This window comes from Balaenoptera borealis, assembly GCF_965194805.1.
Source record: "Balaenoptera borealis genome assembly, chromosome: 9".
NCBI lineage: Eukaryota > Metazoa > Chordata > Mammalia > Artiodactyla > Balaenopteridae > Balaenoptera > Balaenoptera borealis.
This window is the reverse complement of record NC_138873.1, coordinates 15,227,832-15,246,729: the sequence shown is the minus strand read 5'-3', so window position 1 is coordinate 15,246,729 and position 18,898 is coordinate 15,227,832. Positions and strand designations below refer to the sequence as shown.

General features: G+C 43.9%; 1 protein-coding gene across 2 annotated transcripts in view; it reads left to right on the top strand.

Annotated features, from left to right (window-relative positions):
- MTHFD1L (methylenetetrahydrofolate dehydrogenase (NADP+ dependent) 1 like) overlaps window positions 1-18,898 on the top strand; it is a 204,545-nt gene that overhangs the window by 184,081 nt on the left and 1,566 nt on the right. Inside the window, exons 27-28 of one of the 2 annotated variants that reach the window (XM_082405463.1) lie at window positions 11,819-11,939; window positions 17,716-18,089. In XM_082405463.1, the coding sequence (XP_082261589.1) occupies window positions 11,819-11,908 (90 nt within the window). In that variant the 3' untranslated portion in view covers window positions 11,909-11,939; window positions 17,716-18,089. Of the gene's footprint in view, window positions 1-11,818; window positions 11,940-17,715; window positions 18,090-18,898 lie in introns of those variants that run through there. The other variant, XM_082405462.1, reaches the window with a different exon arrangement.

Here is an 18,898-nt window from a genome sequence, read left to right as displayed (position 1 = left end):
ATAAGCCACAGAAAAGGAGAAAACATTTGCAGATCATCTATCTGATGAGGACTTGTATATGGGTAATTAATACATGAAAATGTGCTTATCATCATTAGTCATTAGGGAAATGTAAGTTAAAACCATAATGGGATACCACTGTATAGCTATTAGAATACCTAAAATTAAAAAGACTGACCATACCAGATGTTAGTGAGGATGTGAAAACAATTAAAGGCTAAACATGCACCTACCGTATGACTAAGCCATTCCATTCCTAAGTGTTTACTCAAGAGAAATGAAATATATGTCTGTACGTGAATGTTCACAGCAGCTTGTTTTGTAATAGCATAGAAGAAACTTTACACTTGAACACATGCAGCTTATCGTATGCCACGCTGCTAAATAATTCACTCTGTTTTTAAAATTAAGTTGCTGAAAGTAGAAAAACAAGAGAAAAAAAATTTAAAAGAGAAAGTTAAGTCCATTAATTTTTTTTTAACTTTCTATGCTGCATAACAAATTACCAACAAATTTAGCAGCTTTAAAATAACACCAAACCCAGCTTAGCTAAGTTGCCTGCTTCAGGCTGCAGTACTGCCATCAGCTAGGGCTGCGGTCTCATGTGAGGCTAGGGGTCCTCTTCCAAGCTCACAAGGTCGTTGGCAGATTTCAGTCCCTTGCAGTTGTAGGACTGAAGGCCCAGCCTTTTGCTGGCTGTCAGCTGGAGGCTACACTTAAGTCTCAGAGGCTACATGTGATTTTTACCACCTGGCCTTCTTAGACCCTCTCATGGCATGGTAGTTTATCAAAAGCCAGCATGGGGGAAAGTTGAATCTGCTAAGACAGAAGGACCCCATCACTTTTGCCATATTCTCCTGGTTAGAAGTAAGTCACAGGTCTCACCTGCACTCAAGGAGGGGGAGTTACTGGGAGTCACCCTAGTGTATATGAACCGCAATACGGTACAGCACATGGAAACAGAGACAATAGAAAGGAGTCCCCAGGATCATGGCAAAGGGAGATGCCACCATCAGCTGTTTAGTAGGCCTACAGGAAGAAGGGCGCCCGCAGGATGGCCACAGGGATGACTAATCTCATGTGTGGGCATATGAAGGGATGACCAAGACTGTCAGAGTGCATTAGTGCATGAATGATAGGCCTATAGAAAGGTAAACTAATGAAGATACAAGACAGTTATTAACTCTAGGAGAAACAGGAGTTGTACAAGAATGAGAATGTAATCAGAATATGTATGATGGCCCTCCTGTGAATAATATTTACATTGTCCTAATAAATCCTGATCGGACCAAAAGTAATGATAGCTCTTTATTTGAGAGATGGAAAGTGGAGGTGGGGGAGCATGGGTAGTAGGATGTCAAAGAGCTAAATCCTCATCTTCTGTGTTAGAAAGCCAATAGGTAGCATCTGAAGTTGCAAATCAAGAAAGAGCAGAGATGATAAAAAGAAAGAGCTGAGAGGCCTTTCTCGCCTTCTGGGATGGCCCACACTCTGTCTGTGGAGTGTGTGTCTCTCTAAATAAATCCACTTCTTACCTATCACTTTGTCTCTCACTGAATTCTTTCTGCGATGAGACATCAAGAACCTGAGCTTCATTAAGTCTTGAAACCAGGGACTGAAGACTCCCAGTTCTGCTTCATAAGTAAAGGTTAGCCGGAAGCGCTCAACCACCAGATCAACTGGAACCTAAGGAATGATGATGTTGACCTTCTCTGATTCTTGTGATGTCAATCAAGTTTGGAGTCAGTCGATGTCCCAAGCCCCTTCATGAATATGCATGTACGCTTACCTTAAGACTTCCCCAGTTTTGCTGTTGGGGAGACATTGCTTTGGGAAAGATCCGCGGTGTTCTCTTTACTTGCTGCAAGTAATAAATCCATTCTTCTCCCAAAAAAAAGAAAGAGCTGAGAATTGCTAGTGGTTGCCTCTGAGGAGCTGGAATACAGCTGGGGTGGGGCAGCAGTGGACAGGGAACTGTCATTTTTTATAGTATGCCTTGAGGGCCAATGTGACCTTTTAAGCCACGTACATGATTTGCTTTGATAAAAATTAGATTTACAAAATAGAAATCCATCATGTTGCTCTCTTGATGTTTCTCCTTACTTTTAACACATGCTGTGTGTTTGTGAGAAACAGAAAGCGAGCAAGGTACATGATTTGTGAGGGACTTAAAGATACTTGGTCCGCAGTTTTCTTTTTCTTCCACGGCGTTAATCCAGAGGAAGCAGGTCTGGCAGCTGCAGCAACCCTGCCGTGTTGGGGAAGCCGGGTGAAGAAGGGGAAAAGGCGGGAGGGACGGCGGGGGGCTCACCTCCCAGGCAGGATCTGCACCCGCCAAGTCCTTTAATTATCGGCTGCCCTTGCAATGAGAAAAAGTGTTGTGTTTAGAGAAGCCTTTGCAAGTAGCCCAGTTAGGACTCTTTCCATCCAGGAATTGGAGAAAGGTAAAGCGGGGAAAACATGTTTTGTGGATATTCATGGAAGTATGTAGAGAGAAGGAAATACCCACATAAGTACATGTGCATTTGCTAGGCCTGCCATAGTAATGTACCGTGGACTGGATTGCTCAAACAGCAGGTTTATTTTCTCAAAGTTCTGGAGACCAGAAGACCAAGACCCAGGTGTCAGCAGGGTTGGTTTCTCCTGAGGCCTTTCTTCTGTGCCCATGCATCTCTGGGCTTTTCCTCTTAGAGGGACACCAGCCCTACTGGATAAAGGTCCCACCCTTATGACCTCATGTTGGAGGTTGGGGCTTGAACATATAGATTTGGTTGGGGGGTGGGGGGGACACAGTTCAGTCCATAACATCCTGTAAATCACTTATAGACCCAATCTGAGGTCCTGAGCATTCAGCTGGGATCTGGTCTGAACCACCTAAAAGAAAAAAAGAAAAAAAAAAAGAGAAAGAGATGGCAGAACAATATAGGCCTCTAGTATTTAAAATAGTTAAATTAGGTGGCAGGGTGGCCATGAATTCTTTCCTAATTCAGTTTCCTGGTCAAGCCTTGGCCAGCCAAGTGTCCGGTTAGTAAACATGAGATGAGATAACTCCTTCCCTCCCCCTCCTCCCAGGCTCCCCCAGACCACTCCTTTGCCTCTGTCCCAAGAGAGCCATAAAGGGGACATTAAAATAATGGATACAATTTCCCTCTGTCTTGTTATGTTTTCCTGCTGCAGCAGCTTATTATCTCTGGGGAGGAGCTTTGCCGGGGTTGGAGGAGGGGCGGGGGGAAGAAAAGGGAAATGCTAAATTACATGGGCAGCTGTGTCTTCGATAACAAGCTGGGTGAAGAAAAGGACCAGCTCAGCTAAGTCAAGGCGGTTTTCGCGACACCGCCCCCCCCCCCGCCCCGCCCTCCTCCTTCTCTTCCCTTCCCCTTCATCTTCTCTCTCCTTACAGGAGTTACAGAATGATGACTTAATTGCTAATAGGACCTTGGGATAAAACACACGCCCAGAGTATCACAGTTCATTTTCAGAAGATGAGCTTCTCAGAAACCAGCATTTGATTACTTAATATTGAGTTTCCAAACAATGAAACGTTATAAAATTGGTTTGTTTTGCCAAAGCTGGGGGGGTTCTCCTGGCCTGCCACCTGTCCATCGAAAGGCCGGAGAGGAGACACTGCAAAAGTTGCAGCCGAGAGGAGCAGTGTGTAAAGAACTGAATTTGTGCTTCTTCTCTTCACAGCATCTTCTTCGGCCTACGCAGAAAGAGTAATCCTCTCCTCCTAAAGACTGAACTCAGTTTAAAATCATACTTGTTTTTAGCTCCTCATCACACTTCTGAAGGTTTCTCTCTTAAAATAACATTGGTCATCAGTCAGAGGCCCCCGATTACTCGATATTTAGGTCTTGGTTATTGGGTGTAGCGTCAGATTTGATTGTCATTAGTAGGAACAACAGAAAGGGGCTCTCTTAAATTGTTTATAGAGCAGGAAACGATAGGGGGAAATCTCAAAACTAATGAACGTCTTTTTTCTTATAAAAGAAACATATAATTATTCACAGTTCAGATTTGTTTTCAAGTCTCCTTTTTCTGTTTCTATCATAAGTAACAGCACTGTGCTTCATCTAGACAATTATAGTTGTACCTTCTATAATAGAATAGCAATTGTATCCATTGTGTATTACACACTAAACTAGGGTCCTTTCTTACTTTATCTCATTTTAATTTTGAAACAGAGCCTATAACATAGATCTGTTTATATTCATAGTGTATTTCCAGGTAAAGAACCAAGACTCAATGATGTAACTTACCCAGGTACACAGGCAGTACAGGAATGGGGCCCTTCCCCTCACCCCTCAGAGTCACCTGGGTTACTGCTGCCCGTCAGACTTTGGTTACCTCTTCCAGCCTTTGTACTCGACGTTCCCATTCCTAATTGGTCCAGGGAAAGCCACACGACTGTCTTGAGGCCACGTCCACACCTCTCAGTGGGGCTGCGCAGACCTCTGCCGCCTCACCTGTCCCACACGGCTGTTGGCAGCCTCAGCTGTGGTCCTTATGGTGAAATGAGGAGAGATGGGGAAGAATCTCCCCAGCTCCCCAATGGATATGGAAGAGTGAGATGTGAACAGTGTAATACCTGTGTAGATATGACCTTTATCTATCATTTTGGCAATGGATAAGAACAAAGCATATGATGAATGAATAAGAACAAAGTAAGTGAGAGAGGAACCAAATTGGTTGGTCAGCAGTAGCAATGTTTAACAGTCACAAGGTATTATTTACTCACTGCTGACTACTGTGACTAAGATGTAATTTGGAAAGATACCACCCCGGGTGTAAGCTGTGTAACATTTTCTTGCATAAATATTAAAAGTTTAAAAGGAATCAAGACTAAAATTGTAAAGTAAATGAATCTGCTTTACAAATTCATGTAAATTTATTTACACAGATATTGTAGCTGAAATCTCAGTAGTTTGATAGGACGTGTATTCCCATTGCAAAGGCAGCTCATAACATTTCTTTGTGCAGTTGAAGCACACATGTTGCCACCGAGGGGCAGCGACACTAAATGCCATGATGTAAGGGAGACAGTAGGGATCAGTGGTTAGAGCTAGGACTTTGAGGTCACACTGTCTGCTTTTGAATTCCAGCTCAACCAGCTGTTAGCCATGTGATTTGTGTTATTATGCTTTTCCTCGTCTTATTTTCCTAATCTGCAAATTGGGGATAATGAAACTGTAATAACATGCACCTTGTGGAATTGTTGGAATTAAATGAGATACAGAGCATGGAAAGCACTTGGCAGAGTCCCAGAAGTATTACCATTGGGCACCAAACTATTGTTTTGAAAATTGGTAAATAAAAGAAAGGAATCAGGGGGAAAAAAATGAGTCACTGAAGGGGACATTCTTTCTCGCACTGGATATCACAGGGTGTGGCTACGATGTGGCCTGGAGCTGCCCACGCAGAGCAGAAAGCCTGGGGATGAAGCCAACACCAAGAGGACAATAGAGAGAAGCCCTGGGGCTGCATTATGCCACCTCTGGTCTTCCAGGCACGGAAACAGGAAGGACAGTGTCTTACTGAGCAAGCCAGCATGGGGCTTTCCTGGCAAGCATAGTTGAAAGCTGACTAACGATACTGTCCTTAAAATCAGAACAAAAAAAGAAAAATAAATTATATGGTGGGGAAAAAGATGCACTCAAATGCAGAGTGGTCTTTGAACTGAAAGCTCTTAGTCCTTTGTAACATTTGAGATGCATGAAAGGTGCCGAACTTCTTCGTTTCCTTTGTCAACATCCATTAGGTCAGACGCCCTGCTCGCATTTATTTTTCTTTTCTTCTAAAGAACTCTCCCTAATCTCTCATCTTCCAAAAGGCAGGGCGCATTGACTTTACAGTTGATCCTTGAAGAACAGGGGTTGGAACAGGGCGGGTCCACTTCTATACAGATTTTTTTCAATCTAAATATGACAGTAGTATTTCAGTCTCAACAATCCACGGTCTGCACTGGTTGAATCTGTGGATAGGGAGGAACCTCGGCTACCAAGGGCCAACTATAAATTATCCTTGGATTTTCAACCCTGCTGGGTATCAGTGCCCCTAACCCCACGTGGTTCAAGGGTCAACTGTAGAATGTGTTGGCAACAACTCTTCTTGGGTCTCCCCACTCCAGCCACATTCCTTTGTTTAGAAATTACCCCAGGTGCCTCTTTTAAGTTTTACTCTCCCTGAGAATCAGATTTCAGAATTGTACATGTGGAATTTTCCAATTTCTGTACGTAACTACATAAATACATGTTATATAGTCACATGGCTTATATAAGAATAGAAAATTTCTTGGGAGTTTGCACAAGACATTGTTTACAGGGGTCACCTCCAGGAAACAGTATTAGGAGAACAAGACTTGGCTTTTTACTTCTATTATTTATTACTTCTCAGTTGAAAGTATTTTCTTTTTGAAAGTGTTTTTTGTTGAAAGTAAGTTTTTTCTAACTAATGGAAAAGTTAGTTTGGAACAGCCTTCTTACCACTAAGACTTATAGTTTCCTTTACAAAAGAAGAGAGAAATAACTGTACTTGCTCAGTCTTTTATTCAACGCCATTGAAATAAATTGGAATCGTCGGAGCTCTGTAATACTGGCCCAAAATGTGAGCACGATAGAGTCATCTTTATAGTGATTGAACTTGACTTCCATCTTCGAAAATCAGACGTTAAGAATTTATTATGTTCATTCTTTTTATATGAAAAGCAAAGAATGAAAAAGATTTTTTTTTTTAACTAAAAAGTAAAAAGTGACTCGACCCAAATGATCTACTTAATGGTCTGTCCCTCTGGAAGCAGGGACCAGGTCCTGGTCACCTTGGTATCCCCATAGTGAGTGCTCAGCAAAGGATTGTGGGTTGAATGAAGCCTCACTGTCCTTTCGCACAGGAACAGGCACTCTGATAGGACACGCCCCAAGCACCCAGAGCATCCCTGGCAGTCACGGGCCGTGCAGGTGAATGTTACCTAACCCAGAAAGAAATCCCAGAGCCTCCATCGCCGCTAAGTCAGGCAAGTGCAATCCCAGTGGTAGCAGCACTGTTTTCATTATCATGATTTTTTTTAAATTTATTTTTATATTTATTTTTGGCTGTGTTGGGTCTTTGTTTCTGTGCTAAGGCTTTCTCCAGTTGCGGCGAGCGGGGGCCACTCTTCATCACGGTGCGCGGGCCTCTCACTGTCGCGGCCTCTCTTGTTGCGGAGCACAGGCTCCAGACGCGCAGGCTCAGTAGTTGTGGCTCACGGGCCTAGTTGCTCCGCGGCATGTGGGATCTTCCCGGACCAGGGCTCGAACCTGTGTCCCCTGCATTAGCAGGAAGATTCTCAACCACTGCGCCACCAGGGAAACCCCCTCATTATCATGATTTTTAATACTTCTCTTCTTTCCTTTCACTTGATGTTTATACCGGCCATTTTTCCTCTTGCACCGTCTTAGTTTAATTATCTAAATGACCATTAGATGTAAACAGTTCTGTCCCTCATGTCCAAAGAAGAGGGAGAAGGGAAGAAACAAAAAACCCAGTCCTCGAGAAGTTTTCTGTTTGTTTCCTCATTCTCTAATCATCCTCCATTTTACTCATCTGTTTAAAAAGATATTTAATGCAGGCCTAATATTGCCAGGCAATGTACTTATAATTCAGAAAATACTTTTGCTCAGTAGTTTAAATGTTTGAGTTATTATTTCATCAAAAAGAATCTTTTTATTTAAATTACATCATCGTGTAGTTAACCATTGTAGTCTCTTTGGTGGTTCTTTTTTTTTTTTGGCTGTGTTGGGTCTTAGTTGTGGCATGCAGGATCTTCGTTGAGGCATGCAGGATGTTTCGTTGCGGTGCGTGGGCTCTTCCTTGCAGCACTCAGGCTTCTCTCTAGTTGTGGTGTGTGGGTTTTCTCTCTCTAGCTGCGGCACGCAGGCTCCAGGGCTCGTGGGCTCTGTAGTTGTGGCACATGGGCTTAGTTGCCCCGCGGCATATGGGATCTTAGTTCCCTGACCAGGGATCGAACCCGCATCCCCTGCATAGGAAGGGGGATTCTTTACCTCTGGACCACCAGGGAAGTCCCTTTTTGATTGTTCTTAAATTTTTGGAACAAGATGATGGGTGTTTGGCCATATTGGTGGAGGAAAGAAATGTATAGAAGGGATTCCCTTTCAGATCATGAACTGAAGGAATAATGAGTTCAAATGCTTATTTCTTTTCTGAATTACAACAAATCTGAATGATTTATCCAGTAGGAAAAAGCAGTAGATTTAAGGAGAAGTCAGAAAAGAAATTATTTCACAAACACAACAAAATTAACTACAACGATATTTTGGTTAAGTGGTAAGTATGATACTATCACTTTATGAAACAGATTTTTAGGTAATTTTTCTACTCATTCTAAGAGTGTTTTACTCTTACTTCTGAATGACAACTTTTAGCTGTATGAATACTTTCTCTTTGCTGGTGTTAATGAATGTTTATAAAGGCTATTCCTATAACTCGTCGTTTCTCCAAAATAAGCTTAACCGGAAATCAAAGATTTGGAAGATTCATTGTAGTTAAAATTAGGGGCATGGAGGGCAAAAGCCCATGCTTTTCAGCCTTTGTAAAAGAATCCATTAATGCAGCATGACAAGTAAGTACAATTTAGTGGCCCCTCATTATTTTAAGCAGGAGGCCTTCTTCAAGGGCACACAAATAAGTCAACATAGATCACCACTGACCCCAGGCCTGGGTCCAGAGGTCAACTCCCAAGGGCTGTCCGAATTCTTCTTTCCTGTAGTGCCCTGCTGACTCTTGTCTGGGGGCTCCAATCCTTTGGAAGCAGAGTGTTTTTTATTGGGAGAGAATCTGATGCGAATGTGTAAGGTCTTGGTTAACATAATTCCATACTGTGTCTGCTCAGCAGGACTTTTATGTTAAACATAGATGTTCTGGAGGTGGCTTTGTCTCCAGGGCTGGGAGTCCCCCAGCTCTGCACACTCCACATGCTTCCTGGTCTGTTGTTGCTCATCATCCCGAATAAGTAGGGAATCTTGATTCTTGAAAGTGACGATTGCATCATTGGAAAGGAACATGGGAGTCTTCTGATTGATCTCATTTTTCTCCCATTTGAGAGAAGTAAGTTGAAAATAGAGGAAAGACATTTCATACTTCCTGGCATTTAATATTTTGGCTACTTTGAAAAGCTCCCGGTTTCGTGACAGTATCAGAATGACCCAAAGATGCACGTGCTGAGTCATTGCAGCCAGTGGTTCAGCTCCAGGAAGCGTGCGAATCACACTGCCTTTGTCGGTCTTGGTCTTGCACCAGCTAAAAGTGAATGGTGGAAAGCTGAGTTTTCATGTCTGTTAAAAAAGCTTGTAAACAAGCAGGCAGTGCAACTGTGTTATCCACAATAGGAGCTTCCATTATAACTTTGCTCAGATGAACCCAAATGCACTGCCTGCGGGGTTCTTCCTGGGTTTTCTCACCTCGTGTGGATTTAGATATGATCTGCCTCGTACTGAATCCTGCCCTGGAGTGGACAGTGTTGCAGCCTCAGGAGCGGCAGCAGTCAAGTCTGGGTAGCATCTTCACCCAGATACCTTCGACCCAGAGAATTATTTTACATTAGAGACGGAGCAGCTTCACGGTGGCTGAATGCGGTCACTCGCTTCTTAAACTATAAAACGCTGGTTCCTTTTTCCAAATCCATATCCCCGCACAGATTATAAAGGCGTCTTAAAATGCTCACGTCAGAATGCAGTTAGGTAGGAAAATTGTTGTAGAGTAACTGGTATGAGTTTGTAGCCCAGGAAACTGGAAAAAATATGAACAGTTCCCACCAATGTCCTTTGTGTTTGATGTTTCAGTGCTAAAACATTAAGTGTGGGTTTCTTTCTGGGGTCTCCTAGGAGCAGCGACTGTAGTAACCAGAGAAAAATGTTACCCCCCCCCCCCCGCTAGGAACAGAAACCTCAGGAGGATAAGTAGCCATCCACATACCTAAAGTTTTAAAGTACGGGAAATCCCCACCTACAAGCAGGTTGTGTGCCAGAACTTTATTTGTAGTTCATTGCTTGAAACGCAGAGCACATTTTCCTGAAGACATGCTGTCAGTGGCGCCTGTATTCCAGGCAGGCCTCAGAAGCCTTTTTAGCCCATAATACACTAAAGTGCAGTCCTGTGCCATTAGCAAGACAGGAGCTGGCCACCGTATAGCACAGTGTTCTATGTGTCTGGCCACGTGGACCCACCTCACTCACACTCTCATCGTCCAGGTGGTTATGAGGCCGCAGGTGCACAGGTTTCCTCCTCGACCTGGAGCTCGGGCCAGGAAGAAGTAGCAGCGCTTGGTCAGGGGTGAAAGGGCTTTCCTCTCCCCTTCCTCCTCAGCACCTCACCCCCTTCCCCAGGAGCTCCCTTTCCCAGGGCTAGAGGGAGTGGGGGGAAGCATCCTAGGCCGTATTGACTAAGCCAGGGCTTCTCAGATGGAAGCGTGCACGCAGATCTCCTGGGGATGTGCTGAAATTGCAGATTCTGATTCAGTGGGCCGCAGGTGGGCCCTGAGGTCCTGAACTTCCCACAAGCTCCTGGGTGATACCGACGCTCCTGGTCCACAGACCCCAGTTTGAGTAGCGAGAGTCTGTCAGCATCACAGGGGGGAAGAGTGGGTGTCAGAGAAATCCTGTCCCTACAAAAAAGGACCTTGAGAGTGAGAGGACGGAGATCTATGACAGAGGCCTTAATCTGGCTTCCTTCGGTGTTGAGAACTTTCAGCCTGGTAAGAAGAAGTGGGAATACTAAAACTGATAAGGAGCAGCTCGTCCACAGTCCTCACACTCCGGGTCCTAGACCCGTGTGTAGTGTGTGAGCATCGCCAGAGGAAACCGGCCAGCTTCCCCAGCTCACCGGGGGTCTCTGGTGCAGGTGGACAAAGAGCGCTTTTTGCAGAACCGATCTAGACACAGTGCAGCAAAGCAGTGAGAAGCACGGGCCTGGTTTTAATTCTGTCTCCACCACTGACTAGCTGTGTATTCTTGAGCCCATGCCTTTGTGCCTAAATGTCCTCTGTCCTCATCAGTAAAGTGAGGCTAAAATTAGTGCCTACCTCTAAGGGTGATGGGGAACTTAAGTTATTATCTATGTAAAATTCTGAGGATAGAGTGCCCCAACGGTGGTGGAGGCAGCAGTGGTGGTGGTGGTTATATGAGTAATTTGAGATTACAAACGTGGAGTCCAATTTTCCATTTTGCTGTTTATTACCTGTGTGGCCTTGGGCAAATGACTTAACGCCTCTAAACCTCCATTTCCTTCCTTGTAACATGGAAACGATAAAAGTACCTACTTCATTGAGTTTGGGGGACGATGAAAAAAAAAAGCACTTACACAGTGCCTAGCACATAGTAAGTTCTCAATAAACAACAGTTACTGCTAGTAAAGTAGGCCAGCTATCTGGAGAACAGGAGTTTTCAAACTGTGCTCCAAGAGTTGAAGATTTTACCGAAATGTGTCTTGGGGGTTATTCATTAATTCATTCCTTCCACACCCACTGTCCCCTTCAGCCAGAGGGGCTTATCTTTGTTGGGCTTCAGCATTAAGATTTGACTTAGAAAAAGAGTTTGAAAATCACTGTTTTGGAGCTATGATATGCTGTGGGACCATGGAGGGATTTCATTTCCTTAAACAAAGATGGAAATAGCAGATGGTGAATTTAAAAAGATACATGTATATATAACCCAAAGTCACATGAGGCTGAATTGAATCATATAGTTAATTTATGTCGTTAGATGTGCAGTGTCCGGAGTGGCCGCTCTGCAGCACTGGCTAATACATAATCTTTGGTTCCCTCCCCTAGATGAGCACCATGCCAGGACTGCCGACTCGGCCCTGCTTCTACGACATAGATCTTGATACGGAAACGGAGCAAGTTAAAGGCTTGTTCTAAGTGAACAAGATTTTCACAGGACTCAATTCAGGTAGGCTATTGTGCTTTTTACTTTTTCTTTCTTTCTTTTTTCCCTAGTTCAAATCTCTTTTAGTTTTATTTTGTTTGGTTTTTCTGATATTTATTACAGAAATGGTCTGATAAGTAATTTCCTATTACTGTGGTTGGTTACTGTGAATTCCTACCAGGTTACAGCCATGCCCGGGGTCACTCCTGGGTGTGGATAGGCAGTGACATGGTCAGGTCCTTGGTGCACCTGGACCCGATTCCAGTGAAAGTCAGTCACACCGTCTCTGAATATAGATTCGTTTTAAGGCATCTCTTGCTATAACAAAGGAGCCCTGTAAATTCATTATTCTTTTTCGAGAATTAAAACTAACATCTGCTGTCATTAACTATACCAGCTATACCTTCGTCCCACATATCTCTTGGTACAGAGTTAGAATCATGTGATAGAGGACTCCCAGCATGCTCGTTTCCTGGGGCTGCCATAACAGTGTCACAGCTGAGCAGCTTAAACAACAGACATTTGTCCTCCCACAGTTCTGGAGGCCAAAAGTCCAAAGTCAAGGTGTCATCTGGGCTATGCACTCTCTGAGATTCTGGCAGAATCCTTCCTGGCCTCTTCCTAACTCCTGGTGGTGCCCATTGATCCTTGACATTCCTCTGTCTCCCTGTGCGTCTCTGTCTTCCTTAAAGGACACCAGTCTCATTGAATTGCGGCCCACCTTATTGACCTCTTCTTAACTTGATTATATCTGCAAAGACCCTATTTCCAGTTAAGGTCACTCTCAGAGGTACTAGGGGTCAGGACTTCAACATACCTTTTGGGGACACAATCTAACCCATAGCACTGTCGCACAACAGGGGGATTGGGCTCTCATACCACCGGAAAGATTCATAGAGATGGGACAGATCGTCTAACTCCAAGGGCCCTGTGAGTCACAGGAAGGACAGGGCAGCAGAAATTAGAGCCCTTGATGATTCAGCGTCTGCGCAGTGTAACAGGGTTGGGCTTGCCTTGGCGCTGGCTTAGGCGGCCCACAGCAGGGGGCCTTTGGTCTCATTCATGTCTGTGTCTCGGTCCTGCAGCCGCAGGCACACCTGCTGGCTTCTGTCCTAGCTTCCCATCACGAAGAAGAAGGACCCCCCCCCACCCCCACCCCGCTCTGCAAATCCTCCTCCCTGGGAAACTCCCAATCAGAAGTCTCAGAGACTTGGAGCTGCTTTTCCCCATCCCATATATCAGACAAGCCCTCACCATATTCTCAAGACGCATTCCTTCCCCATAAACAACCCCATTCCTTCTTCCTACTCCCTCCTGCTCCTGTTCCTTAGCCCAGCACCCATCCCTCTTCCCAGTATATTCTGGGCCTTCCAGATGAGCTTGCTTGACCTAAAGACCCTTCTTTCCAATTGTCTCTGAGTTATGCCCTAAGCCAAGCACACAGGACTCTCACATTTGTTTGTTTGACTATCAGTAGTGAACATGGGGAGATTTTTTTTTTTTTTTTGCAAGTCTTTGTTACTAAAACACTGAAGACTTAGGCTATGATGAGAAAGGTAAGAGACACATTAATACAAGTTGTGGGATTGTTCAGTTTGGGTTGTGTGTGTGGTGTTTGGTGTTGTTTGTATGTGTTTTTTGCTGAGGAGTGGGAGCTGTATTTAGTTTTAACCACAATCACATTTCAAATCTTTGTCATTTCTGAAAAAGAAAACTCCAGAAAATGAACTAACGGAGACTAATTTAACAGAGAAGCCCATAAACTTGAGCTTTGATAACAGAGTTATTTTGGTCTTTTGATATGACTGTGCATGTGTATGTGTGTGTGAATGTCTTGGGTTTCCCAGCCAGGTCTTGGGAAAATCACAATATCATTCCTCTTAAACTTCGAGTTGACCCCTGTCCAGACTAATTTCCCTTGTCATATCAACCCATTATGCTACATTTCTGCCACTTGTCATTTTTCTCCAGAACAAGTGTGTGTAATTCTTTCATCTCTCTCAGATAGATGAGTATTTTTCCAGCCTTTTGGTCCATTTTTATTTGCTCTCCAAATAGGTCATATAAATGCATTTATGCCTTAATTCTTGCAGTTGGGACTCAGGTAATGCCAGGTGGCGTGTCCTTAGCTTTACCAGTACCTACCTCTAAAACCTTGTGTTCAAGTTCGCTGACAACTATCCCTCTGGACTTTGTTCAAAGACTGCGCAGGGGGACTTCCCTGGCGGTCCAGTGGTTGAGACTGCACACTTCCACTGCAGGGGGGCGCAGGTCGGATCCCTGGTCGGGGAATTGAGGTCCCGCATGTTGTGGGGTGCGGCCAAAAAAAAAGAGAGAATTAAAAACAAAAACAAAAAACAAAGACTGAGCAGGGGTTGGGGGTCAAGACACTTGCCTTTGGGGATTCCCTCCAATGGGCCAGGCCCAGTGCTAAGCACGTCTCATGGGCAGTCACTGCGCCCCTCGCAGGCAGGTGTCGTCCTGTCCCCTGTGGTCACAAGAGGGGGTAGCTGAGGGATGGCCCTGATCCACCAGATAGCAGAGGAGTAATACTGCCTTTCCACTACTCAGCCCTGCCTCTCGTTCCGTAGCTGTAGCAGGAAATGCTTTGCCATCCCCGGTCACATGTCATGCTGGCCTCAAATTTCAGAACTGCGGAAACTCTGGCCCAGAGACATCAACAACTTGCCTAAGTTGCACAGCTGATAAGTACAAAAGCCAAGACTCAACCCAGATCTGCTTACTCTCGGTCTCACCCCATCCTTTCTGCCCCAAACCAAAAGATTTTCACGGGGTAAATGAACTTTGGCCCATTCTGGAAGATGATAACCAGCTCTTTGAACAGACCCATAATTTGGGGACAACCAGGTGATGTTTTCATAACAAAAGATAATTGAGGGCTTCCCTGGTGGCGCAGTGGTTGAGAATCCGCCTGCCAATGCAGGGGACACGGGTTCGAGCCCTGGTCTGGGAGGATCCCACGTGCCGCGGAGCAACTAGGCCCGTGAGCCACAACCGCTGAGCCTGCGCGTCTGGAGCCCGTGCTCCACAACAAGAGAGGCCGCGACAGTGAGAGGCCCGCGCACCGCGATCCGCAGCTGGAGAAAGCCCTCGCACAGAAACGAAGACCCAACACAGCCAAAAATAAATAAATAAATTTATTTTTTTAAAAAAAAGATAATTGAGTATTAAAAGCTATGACTTTGTCAAAATTCTTTTCAGTCAAACTATACTAGAGCTATCTCTTACTTAAGTCTCTCATTGAATGTCATTTTCCCACTCAGTTATCCAACGTTCTTTCTTCTGTGTGAATTGCCAAACCTTGTTCTAGGCTTGGTAGGCAGTGTTTCAAAACCCATCCCTTGACCCTGCTTGAATAATCGCAAACCATCCGGTGCTGTAAGAGAAGACCGCTGTGCAAAGCACACGTTCCCTCTCGGGTGTCCTTCAGAATAACGATCCCGCAGACGTTCTTCCTGCTTCCTGTCTGCTCTCGCACACGGCAGGCAGGGACCTCTCCTACTAGCAGTCACAGGTCTGTGGCTATTAAAAACGCATAAAATACAAATGTTAAAGCTTGGATGATACTCGGACAGATTTGAGCCTCAGGAGAGGAAATGTCCGGTGGGCTGCTTTGCTCACATCGTGGTCAGACTCCAGCTCTTCCTCTGGACTCAGCCGCAGGACATCACTCTCCTTACTCCTCGCAGAACGTGTTGCAGACGTGACGTGTCCCACGTGGAAGAAGCCCCTCGGTTGAGGACTGCTGTCTTTCCTTCCGCTTCCTCACCTTCCCTGCTTATCTCACCCTCTAGGAAACGGTGTGAGACAATATGAGCCAGAGGTGCCAGGAAATCACCAGAATTTGAGCTCTTGCCTCTTCTTTCCAAAGCTTCCCTGTTGTGCTTTCACTATTGTTAGACTAAGGGCATGATTCATTCTTCTGGATGTTACCAAATAGAACTAATTAAAATGAGTTGTTTGTCCCAGTGAAACTGATCCTGTGACATGACTGGTCAGTCTTTTGTTTGAAGATGATTGGATTTGGAGGTTTGATTTACCCCCCTCCCTCTGGGTTTCTCATTTTGAAGCTTTATCATATTTCTGGGCCTTGGCAGGATTCAAATGAACTCAAGAAAGCCTGGCAGATTTCCTGAAGGATTCAAACACTCCCTTACTTTATTCTGATGTGCAAAGTTATGGTTAGTACGGAATCAAATTGACTCTGGCCCTGCTATAATTGTTTATCTTGAACTGCACACGCAAAAAGGAGTATAATACCAGCTCATTTCTTCCCTAAACGTTCTTTCGAGCCGAAATTTTCAGTGATATTTAATAATTATAAATTAATCTTCAGACGCTGCTTGTGGGCAGAGCCTCTTATCCCCAGGTTGTAAACCACAGAGTTTCAGGGTTTCCTGGGGGAGCTCCAGGGCTCTCTGATTTTAATTTTGAAACTCTGTCTTTTCAAGAAGCAGCTCAAAAATTGTTCATCACCGTTGTGCTTCAAGAAAAAGTCCTCAATTCCTCACCCCAAGCTATCCTTGGGACAGAGGGAGGCCCCCTTTTCCCACTCCCAGGCAGGAGCCAAAATAGGCTGGAAGCCCAAGCTACTTAAATAAACGATTGTGATAATTAAATCTAAAATGGAATCTTTAACATCTCTAAAAGATGGTGATAATTAAATCTCCCTTATCTAACTAAAATGGAATGTTTTGAGGCTTAACGGTTGTGAAATTCTTAATTAATTCCCTTTTAAAAGAAACTTCCCAGGAGGCAGTGGATCTAACCATCTTATACTTTTTTTTTTTAATAAACCAAGAAAAATAATATTTCATCAAATGCTGGAAAAATATGATTTTTCTAATAACTCTAAATTTATACATGGTTAATATAATATATAAGAAATTATAGGGCTTCCCTGGTGGCGCAGTGGTTGAGAATCTGCCTGCCAGTGCAGGGGACACGGGTTCGAGCCCTGGCCTGGGAAGATCCCACATGCCGCGGAGCAACTAAGCCCGTGAGCCACAACTACTGAGCCTGCGCGTCTGGAGCCTGTGCTCCGCGATGGGAGAGGTGGCGACAGTGAGAGGCCTGCGCACCGCGATGAAGAGTGGCCCCCGCTCACCGGAACTGGAGAAAGCCCTCGCACAGAAACGAAGACCCAACACACCCAATAAATAAATAAATAAATAAATTTATAATTTAAAAAAAAAAAAAGAAAAGAAAAGGAAGTTAAACACATACAGATTGGGAAGGAAAAAATATAGCTGTCTTTGTTTGCAGATGATATGGTTGTCTATATAGACAATTCTAAAGAATCAAAAACCAAAAAAAAAACAACAAAAAAAAACAAATAAAAAAAAAATTATAGGTCAATGAGGAAAGCTTGGATGAGCTTTTGGAAAAGCTTGGAAAGCTTGGAGAAAAGCTTCTGTTATGTCATTAGTTATAATCTACCAGTTGGTTTGAAAAAATTAGAACTTGTAAGGTAGGGTGAAAGTTTTAACCCAATGCTATGAACTTGAAATTTTCTCCATTTTGCAGAAGGCATTTTTTAATCAGACACTCAAGCGGGTTAATAAGCATCCAGTGACTATCATGCAGTTTCACTAATAAGAGAAATAAATAGACTTACTTCTCCTCAATTCAAAAGCAAATCTCAAAAAAAAAATTCATGATATAAATGATTCCAAATTATTCACTTTTCAGGTTTTAAAAAAATTGTCAAAATATGTCGCCATCAACTTTACAAATACTACTGAGGTTGACTTCGTTTTTACTTTAAATTCACTTTCAGGGGCTTCCCTGGTGGCACAGTGGTTAAGAATCCACCTGCCAATGCAGGGGACATGGATTCGAGCCCTGGTCTGGGACAATCCCACATGCTGCAGAGTAACGAAGCCCGCGAGCCACAACTACTGAGCCCACATGCCACAACTACTGAGCCCACATGCCACAACTACTGAAGCCCACACGCCTAGAGCCCATGATCTGCAACAAGAGAAGCCACCGCAATGAAAAGCCCGCGCACTGCAACGAAGAGAGTAGCACCTGCTCACCGCAACTAGAGAAAGCCCACGCGCAGCAATGAAGACCCAACGCAGCCAAAAATAAATAAATAAAATAAATAAATTTATAATAAATAATAAAGTCACTTTGGTAGCGTATTTAACTTTAACCTCTGTTATTCAACAGTGGGAACCAAAACAAGATGGTTGTCAGCAAAGAGAAGCCAAGAACCAAGTGTCATTACCAATAATTAACATAAGGGTAAATACAATGAAATTGTCTTAGTTTAATAAATAGGAGAGAACTCCCCTTATGGGGGGGGGGAAATGTGTGTGTGTTTTATCCCCATGGCTGCTATAACAAATCACTTGGTGGTTTAAAATACCAGAAATCGATTCTTTCACAGTTTTAGAGGCTAGAAGTCTGAAATCAGTATTAGCAGGCTGAAATCAAGGTGCCAACAGGCCACACTCCCTCCAGAAGCTCCAGGGGAGAATCCTTTCCTTGCCTTCTCCAGATTCTAGCGGCTGCCAGCAGCCCTTGACTTGTGGCCACGTCACTCCAGTCTCTGCCTCTGGTCATTCACGTTGCCTGGGCACTTTGTAATTTCTTATTATTCACATACCATGATTGGATGTCTTACATATTCTGTCTTCCAAAAGATTTAACACTAAATCAAATTTTTTTTAACATCTTTATTGGAGTATAATTGCTTTACAATGGTGTGTTAGTTTCTGCTTTATAACAAAGTGAATCAGTTATACATAAACATATATCCCCATATCTCCTCCCTCTTGCATCTCCCTCACACCCTCCCTATCCCACCCCTCTAGGTGGTCACAAAGCACTGAGAACACTAAATCAAATTTAAAAAATTTTTGCCCCACTGAATACACAATAAACAACTGATTCATTTGCACCTTCGCTATTGTGTTTCTGATTTTTTTTTTTAATTTATATTCAGACTTTCT